A 9,678-nucleotide genomic window follows, 5' to 3' on the forward strand; every position below is an offset into this window, starting at 1 on the left:
TACATGGGCCATTAAGCAGTTTTGTTCTGCTCTGTGCAGAGAATCGTGCAGCCACAGGTCGGGAACCTGACTATCACTGAATGTAGACAAGGCCTTGAAAAAGCTTGTGTTCACGCGACACAGCGTTGACCTGAAGGAGCACCGCTTATCCTGTGCACCTGCAGTATTATGGAAAAAGCACATAGAATTTATGGACAAGTGCTGCAAGCTTTTATTTTCGCTTACAGTCAAGGCCAAAAGTGTAAGCACCCTTGAAATTTTTCCAGAAAACAAAGTATTTCTCCCCAAAAATTATTGCAATTACACATGTATTGTTATACACATGGTTTGATTCCTTTATATGTATTGGAACAACATAAAAAACAGAGAAAAAAAGGCAAATTGTGATATGGTGTGATTGATCATTGATAGGGTGTAGCTGGCATCTGTTCTACTGCATGTGATTTACAATTACACATTTTTTCCTTTATTCTTAATGCACGAGAAAGCAGCAGCAAGGCAGCACTATAGATTTTACACAACAAACAAAATCTGAAATCAGAGTCACTCAGAAACAGTGAAAGAGGAAAATAATTGTTTTTAAAAAATACAAAAGACAATTGCCCCAAAATCCAAACATTTATCTATCTCACGAAGTGTGCAATTTTTTTTCTGTTTTTCCCTAAAATTTGTAAAGTGCTGCAGAATATGTTGGCGCTATAAAAATAAAAATTATTATTATTATTATTATTACTAGTCAAATTTTACATCAGTACATGCCATGTCAGTACAGTGCCCTGTTATAGATGCTGGCTGTTTGCACTTGTGTCTACTTAACATTTCTTATTACATAATTTTCGGGATACAGGATGAATTTTGTTAGCAAACTACAAAAGAAATTACATACCACACCTATACTGTGGCCTGCTGCCACATTTTGCTTTCTGCACATGTATCTACCTACCTATCATTTTTTGTTATGTCCTTCGTGGCAAGGGTTGAACAATTGGTGTGGAAAACATTGTCAAAATATAATTATAGTAAAGGCAAAGAATGTAGGAAGCGCTAACAGGAGCATGTCCACTACCACTAGGACCACTCTTCTAGGCAATAGTACTACCAAACCCAGGCCTCTTTTTCTTTGGCAAGAGTATTAGTGGGCAAGAAGCAGAGGACGTTATGGCACATCACTTGTCTCCGTCACAATAAGATGATGTTATCTCATGACAGTGACACCATCAGTTTGAGTAGTGTCCTGCACAGAATAGTCTGTCTCATCACAAATGTAGAAAGAGGGATAATTTTTGGACTGCTTTTTGACAAAAACGAAAGGTCTATTAGTGCCCTGTATTATTAAATAGGCTGTTTGGTACTACTGGTTACCAACCGTTTCTATGGTGAGGTCACTTTGACATTAAGAAGGCTGTGTTTGTGCTCAAGAGCGTGAAAGGGGTTGGATACAGTCCTAGGAGATCTCACAGTCTTATATACATTTTTTCTGGAAAATTTGTGATTAGTGAAAACTCAATTTCGATGCAAATCAAAATTTTTGGGAAAAATTGATTAAACTTTGCATATTCAAATAAAAAAAATTGATAATTTCTAGGTTTTAACATTTTTAGTTGTCAATTGAAATAGTCGTATAAGACTATTACTTTACTATATTATGTACTGGAAAACCGGAAATTCCGAGTGGGGTATTTCATCAAAATGTTTGACTATCATTTTTTTCCGCGTTCATTGTACGGTAAAAATATCCCGGTGACAACATTCTACAGGTCAGTAAAATTATGATGATACTAATATAGTTTTCTTTTTTCTTTTTAGCGATAAAAAATTCAGAACTTTGGAAAAAGATTGGTTTGTGTTGCCTTTTCCTGGAACGTTTTTGCAATTTTTTTCATGAAGTCATTGATAGAGTTGTTTTTTTTTCATGGCGAACTGTTATTTTTATTAAAACTATTTTGAATTATAGTTGATGTTTTGATGGAGTAGGTGTGGTGACAAAACAAAATTCACAATTCTGGCATTTTCATTACTTTTTCTTTAAGACTTTTGTGGATGTGGTGATACCAGATATGTTAATTTTTCTTCAATTTTTTATTTTCGATTTGTGAACAGGGGAGTGATACAATTTTTCTTACATCTCACTTATTCTATTAGCCATCCTCCATGGGACTTGAACCTTTGATCATTTGCAATGTATGGTGAATTTAACGATCTTTTATGAAACTCCTACCCTCAGCTTGTTTATATGTGGAGATGTGCTGTAATTATATTTTACGTCACTAAACGTTGCGATCAACCAACGAATGAGCTAACATGCTATTAATGGTGAAGGGCATTCTCACAAACCTTTTCAGCCTGTGTTAAGTGGCTTTTATCACTGACGGAAAGATGACTTTTTGTACTTTTGATGTTCAAGGCATAGCCAGATGTGGTGGCTGCCACCTCAGTATGACCACCAACTCATCCACTCATTCATGATCGCAGGTGGGCATTACCGGTAGCCGCACAATGGAGCGAGACAACCGAGAAAGTAGACATTTATGTCATATCTCACTGGATTATGATCTGTGCCATACTTTCTACTTATGTTCTCCCATGGTGTAACTTATGGTGGCTAAATAGTACAATAATTAAAAAAAAAAAACAATAAAATTTCGGTAATTAGTGATAAATGACTAAAATTTCCATTTTCACCCTAGAAAAGTGCAAATATTTTATGAAAACACCTAATTCCTTCCCACAGTATAAATGATTTTCGAAAGAAAAATCATTTAATAGTTTAGGAAATATCTGTCCATCATCTCCCATTTCCTGACAACCTCATGAAATAATAAGAACGCTCATCATAAAATGTCACTTCTAAAATGAGCTAAATTCACTTTTTTTTTTTTTACATTTTTCAATTTTTTGGAAGTCCAACAGAAATATAAATGTGCCCAGAATCATGAATGGACCTTCTTGTTACTTGTCATTACATGTCTGTTCAGGATTTTGAAACTTTTCTTAGGGTATCTATCTTTTTTTCAGGTGGATTCTGCCTGGAAGCAGCCTGAAAAAGCGCTGAAAAAAACATAAAAAAAGAAAATTATCACGTGCACAGAAGTCTCAAAACGACTTAGTGGGTGTATATTCCATCTTTTGTAACTTCAGGTGGCCGCGACTATTTTATATATAAAATTAAAAAAGGATCTTCTGCTTTAAAAACTATGTGGGTATGCTGGGGTCTATGAGAAATAATGAGACATTAAGGGCCCGACTCATCAAAGCAATTTTGACAGAATTCTGGAGTAAATTGCTTGAAAAAATTGCAAAATTTTGCCACAACTCAGAGTTGCGCAAAAATGTTGCAACTTTTGGCGTCTTCATGACAGTTTCTCTCAGCTGCAGCAAAGTGGGCAGAGCTGGGGCGGGACAGAGTGTGACAGGGGCATAAAGCTACAGATAGTCTAATTCATGATGAGCTGGGGTGTTCCCTACTCCCGAAATCTCACTCCATTCCTGACTGAAGTAAGATTTCTGGAGTGGGGCCCAGAGGTGTGCACCACTTCATGAATCAGGAGCATCTCACTCCACCGTGCCCCTTCATTAAGAAATAAAGAAAATCGCCTGTCTTCCTGAATCTGGACCTAAGGCTTCAGAAAACCTCTGACTTGTACCGATCCTCTATAGTTCTGACTTCTTTCAAGATTTAAGAAACTGCAAATAGCCATAATGGTTAATTTTTTTTAGAAATGTATAGAAAAAATGGTTTATGCTGCCATTTTCTGAGAAACATAACTTTTTTCTAATGGTGGAGCTGTGTGAGGACTGTTTTTGTGTGGTGAGCTGACATTTGTTTTGGCATTGGTAGGACCCATAATGATTCGTTTTTATTCCATTTTTTTAGGAATGTACTTTAGCCTAAAGATGCGAATTTAGGCGTTTTGATTGGTCTTCTGTATGTGTACTATAAGGGTTCATTGATTTCATAATGTCATAGACCTGACTTGTATGGATATAGTGATACCAAATATGTTTGTTTCTGTCACAACTTGGTCCCGCCTCAGCTTCACCTACTTTGGTGACCAAAAAGGGTGTAAAAACCACCAAAAGTCGCCAAGATTTTGCACAAGTTTGCATTGCGCAAAAATGTTCCCACTTTCCAAACCTTTTTATGCTTGAATTCTGTCGTAAAAGCTTTGATGAATCAAGGCCTTTGTATTGTCTATTGCTGGCTGCAGAATGAGTTGTCTGAGGATCCGTCAGTCAGTCCATTCTGACAGTCTGATGGGAGCGTTTGTAACTCGTATTTGTCTTTTTTCTGAGCTTCTCTCAGCTGATTTATGACCATAGTGTTGAGTGAATTTGTTTGGCATTTCAAATTCGGGTTCGTGTTCGGGGTTCCGGCTTGTTCGCGCCAAAAAATCAGCTCCATCCACGAACATCCCTGATTTGCCACACTGTCACACGGATAACATCTGCCTGACAGCGTGGCAAATCAGGGATGTTCATCGGTGAAGCCAAATTTTTGTCGCGAACAAGCCGGAACCCCAAACACAAACCCGAATTTGAAATGCCGAACAAATTCGCTCAACACTACCAAAGACCACATCAAATTTGAATGTGCCCGTAAAGAAAGACCCTGTAAAAGTCTAATGGTGCAAAATTTTTAATGAAACCAAAATACCAAAATAATTTTTAGCCCCAAATACATGCAAATAGGGAAAAACAAGCCCTAAAGATGGACACTCCCTTTAAGGTATTTCTGTGTATTGGCCATTTTTGCTAGTTACTAGTAACAACAGCCAAGTGCATATACCCCAGTCTAGTGTTTTATTCTGTGTATCCAGCTGTCCGGCAAAAGTTCTAGCAGCTGGTCCTGCTATTAGTCTGCCGGAGAGTTTACCAACTTGCTGTTTCCGTCTGTGTCTGATCCTTTGAATGCCTGACCCTTTTGTAATCACAACGACATTCTTAAAGGGAATCTGTCAGTAAGATCAATCCCTCTAAGTCGTCTATATGGGCATGTAGATCATAGGAAGCTGAATAAATGACACCTTGATATCTGCGATCTGATGTCTTATTCCTGAGAAATCCACGTTTTTCTTAATATGTAAATGATCTGTTAAGATCTATGGGCTGGGATATAGATCTCGCTGAGAATCTGCCTCCAGAGCTTATTTTAAATGAAAGCGAGTATTACCAGTGTAGATCAAGAGAGCAGACTGTCAGTCATTACATGTCTCACACAGGTAACGCCCCCTTTCATTTATAATAAGCTCTGGAGGCAGATTCTCAGGGAGATCTATGTCTGGCCCATAGATCTTAACAGATCATTTACATATTAAGAAAAATGTGGATTTCTCAGTAATAAGACATCAGATCGCAGATATGAAGGTATCATTTTATTCATCTTCCTATGACCTGCATGCCCATATAGATGGCTTAGAGGGATTAATCCTACTGACATCCAATAATCCAGAAAATCTGATAATACAGAAACAAAAACTGAGTAAAAAGAAACAATAAGGAATGTTCTCAAACAAAAAAATTGTTATAATAGATTTTTGTGAAAATATTTTATTTTATCCAGTGAAAAGCATTTATCATGTATCCATTGGATAGGTGATAATGTATGATCACTGGAGGACTGGCTGCTGGGACCCTCAATGATCCCAACAATGGGGGTCCAGTGTGAATGGAGTGGTAGTGGGCATGCATGACCACTGCTCTATTCAGTCTTTAAGAGCAATGATCACACATGCGCAATACCACTCCAGTCCCACAGAGTTTAGGACCCCTTTTCTTGGGATCAGTGGGGGTCTTAGCTGTAAGACTACCACTGACCATACATTTATCACCTATCCTGTAGAACTCTCCTAACCCCATACCATCTAAACCCAGTACAAATCCTGGATTATTAATACTTTTAACATAAACATCACAAACTCTTTAAGTTTATCAAACAATTGACAAAAAGTTTTGAATTTTTGTCCCCTCATCTGTTACATACCATGAAATAGAAGTCAAAATATTTTTTTTTCATTCTTTTCTTTTTATTACTTTGAATCAGTTTTTTATATGAAGTTTTTGATTGATAAAAAAGTTTTGAGTTTGCATTTTTAATTTTTGGGAAATGCTTTTGAATGTTTTAGCCATGACCGTATGTGTAAATCGGAACTGAAGTGATATCAATATTTTTTTAAAATCCATCCTTCAAAAAAAAAAGTATTTGCACCCTTCAGTCTCTTATCTCTACATTACCCAGTACTGAATGCGTTTCTTATATTACTACTGTCTGCACCTACAGATGTAGCAGATCTGAATATGTCATTTAGCGCCATTGTTCCTACTAATCTAAAATCACAAAGTTGTGCCAAACGACCAACTCATCCTATCTCCATGTGTATCACATCCCTGCCCTACTTTGCTTCAGACTGCAATGTCTTATGACCAAGCTTTTCATATTGTCAGCAGATGTCAAAATTATCAAAAATGTATTGTGAAATCGCAGATATAGCAGACCCGAGTTGGCGGCCAAAGAGCTACTTTTTTTTTTCCATTTGCATAAAAAGTCTAAAGAAACGAAAAAAAATAAAATAAAGATATATTATAGTGTATGTAGTAGCTAACACATTTATTACGTAGCAGTGTTAGATGACAAATTCCGCTCTTTTACTTGTGTATTAACACCAAGAAAGTTAATTAGTGAAGTCACAAAGGAGGGAAGAGTGCGGAGGACTTACCTGTGCTGATGGCTGAGAGCAGCAGTGCTGTCCGCACACTCGTGTGGCCGGATGCCCTAGTTATGTCCATCCAAACTGTGGAAGCAGTGAGTTTCTCCGGAGATGAGCACAAATCTCCAGCTTGGAGTCAACGTCATATAATGCACAATAAGCTCTATCGGTATCTGGATGTGAATATGTCCTTGTCACCAGCAGCCTCGTCATACAGAGCTGTGAAGTCGCTGTGTCCCCCCCCCACAGATTTTCTTTGTGTGTGTGAGAATTCCCTGCTCCTTCCTCTTGTATTCCAATAGCTTTTCCTGGTGCCTCCATTCTCAGATTTCACATTTCTGCTTGGTGGGTGGCAAGTTTTTTTTTTTTTTTTTTTCCTTTAAAGATACAGCCCTGTGTGTGATATCCTCCAGGCGCCTCCATCTCTCTTTGTAAAAAGTTAATAACTTTTCCTTTATCTGGTACGTTCAATGAAATTGATGTAAATTTTCATATTTAATCAATCGGTCAAGACATTATTTCACTCTTTTTTTTTTTTTTTCTAATTTCTGAAGTTTTTAAAATGGTTATCAAAAGTTTTTTTTTGTTTTGTTCAAATATTTGCATTTTTGGAAAATGCTTTAAATGTCTTCGCAATGTCCGTATGTGGAAACCGGTATTGAAGCTATGTCTAACAGCTGTGTTACTTTTTCAAAGGATGGATTAAAAACAATATATATACCGTATTTTTCGGACCATAAGATGCACTTTTTCCCCCACATTTACGAGGAAAGTGCGGGGTGCGTCTTATGGTCCGAATACAGGCTTACCGGGGAGTTGCGGTGGTGGTGGAGAGGTATCGCAAGGAAGCAGGGTCCCTCCGTCTGGAAGCTGGCAGCAGCAGAAGATGTGCGATGCTGTGGGGCCAGTATCGGCGGTCAGGCAGAGCTTTCCCGGTGGCCACATGCGCAGACTGGGATCTCGACCCAGCCAAGATCTCAACTGCGCATGCGCTGCCTCCAGTGGCCATCTTCCTGAAGCCATGGGCCTCAAGGAATGCTGTGGGCCCGGTGTCGGCGGTGAAGCAGAGCGCAGTGCACGTCTTTTCCAGCGGCAATCTTCCCAAAGCCATGATCTACAGGAAAATGGCCGCCCGAGCTGGCACATGCGCAGTATGGGGTTTCGGCGGCCATTGGCTTTGGGAAGATGGCCGCCGAAAAAACGTGCACTGCGCTCTGCTTAATTGCCGACACCGGGCCCACAGCATTTCACAGTTCCTGCCACCACCGGGTTCCTGAGGGAGGGGCCCTGCTTCTTGGTATGCCGCCCCATCACCACCGCAACCCCCTGCTGCTTGGGCACCCCCACCCAGGGCCCTCTGCAAAGCTACACTTCAGCAGGCTTCCTGAGGGACCCTGCCTCCTGTGACTCCCGCTCCACTGTTCCCCAGGTAAGAGACCTATTCGGACTATAAGATGAACACCCATCTTATGAAAAAATATTTTTTCCCATTTTTCATCCTGCGTCTTATGGTCCGGTGCAACAAATAGTCCGAAAAATACGATATAGACAATGGCTATTTACACTGCTCAAAAAAATAAAGGGAACACTGAAATAACACATCCTAGATCTGAATGAATGAAATATTCTCATTGAATACTTTGTTCTGTACAAAGTTGAATGTGCTGACAACAAAATTACACAAAAATCATCAATGGAAATCAAATTTATTAACCAACGGAGGCCTGGATTTGGAGTCACCCCCAAAATTAAAGTGGAAAAACACACTACAGGCTGATCCAACTTTGATGTAATGTCCTTAAAACAAGTCAAAATGAGGCTCAGTATTGTGTGTGGCCTCCACGTGCCTGTATGACCTCCCTACAAAGCCTGGGCATGCTCCTGATGAGGTTGCTGATGATCTCCTGTGGTATCTCCTCCCTGACCTGGACTAAAGCATCCGCCAACTCCTGGACAGTCTGTGGTGGATGGAGCGAGACATGATGTCCCAGATGTGCTCAATCGGATTCAGGTCTGGGGAACGGGCGGGCCAATCCATAGCTTCAATGCCTTCATCTTGCAGGAACTGCTGACACTCTCCAGCCACATGAGGTCTGGCATTGTCCTGCATTAAGAGGAACCCCGGGCCAACCGCACCAGCATATGGTCTCACAAGGGGTCTGAGGATCTCATCTCGGTACCTAATGGCAGTCAGGCTACCTCTGGCGAGCACATGGAGGGCTGTGCAGCCCTCCAAAGAAATGCCACCCCACACCATTACTGACCCACTGCCAAACCGGTCATGCTGAAGGATGTTGCAGGCAGCAGATCGCTCTCCACGGCGTCTCCAGACTCTGTCACGTCTGACACATGTACTCAGTGTGAACCTGCTTTCATCTGTGAAGAGCACAGGGCGCCAGTGGCGACTTTGCCAATCCTGGTGCTCTGTGACAAATGCAAAGCGTCCTGCACGGTGTTGGGCTGTGAGCACAACCCCCATCTGTGGACGTCGGGCCCTCATACCACTCTCATGGAGTCGGTTTCTAACCGTTTGTGCAGACACATGCACATTTGTGGCCTGCTGGAGGTCATTTTGCAGGGCTCTGGCAGTGCTCCTCCTGTTCCTCCTTGCACAAAGGCGGAGGTAGCGGTCCTGCTGCTGGGTTGTTGCCATCCTACGGCCCCCTCCACATCTCCTGGTGTACTGGCCTGTCTCCTAGTAGCGCCTCCAGCCTCTGGACACTACGCTGACAGACACAGCAAACCTTCTTGCCACAGCTCGCAATGATGTGCCATCCTGGATGAGCTGCACTTCCTGAGCAACTTCTGTGGGTTGCAGAGTCCGTCTCATGCTACCAAGAGTGTGAAAGCACAACCAACATTCAAAAGTGACCAAAACATCAGCCAGAAACCATTGGTACTGAGATGTGGTCTGTGGTCCCCATCTGCAGAACCACTCCTTTACTGAGGGTGTCTTGACAATTGCTAATAATTT

The 9,678-nt window shown here is 40.8% G+C and overlaps 1 protein-coding gene across 1 annotated transcript in view; it reads right to left on the reverse strand.

Moving 5' to 3' along the window:
* The window catches only part of CYYR1 (cysteine and tyrosine rich 1), a 137,979-nt gene extending 130,919 nt beyond the window's left edge, over positions 1-7,060 (reverse strand). Inside the window, exon 1 of the mRNA XM_073670817.1 lies at positions 6,714-7,060. Within this exon, the coding sequence (XP_073526918.1) occupies positions 6,714-6,783 (70 nt within the window). The 5' untranslated portion in view covers positions 6,784-7,060. The remainder of the gene's footprint in view (positions 1-6,713) is intronic.
* Positions 7,061-9,678: the final 2,618 nt, after the last annotated feature.

The sequence above is a fragment of the Phyllobates terribilis genome, unplaced genomic scaffold, assembly GCF_046119375.1.
Source record: "Phyllobates terribilis strain yellow unplaced genomic scaffold, ASM4611937v1 Scaffold_2__4_contigs__length_985480577, whole genome shotgun sequence".
Classification (NCBI taxonomy): Eukaryota; Metazoa; Chordata; class Amphibia; order Anura; family Dendrobatidae; genus Phyllobates; species Phyllobates terribilis.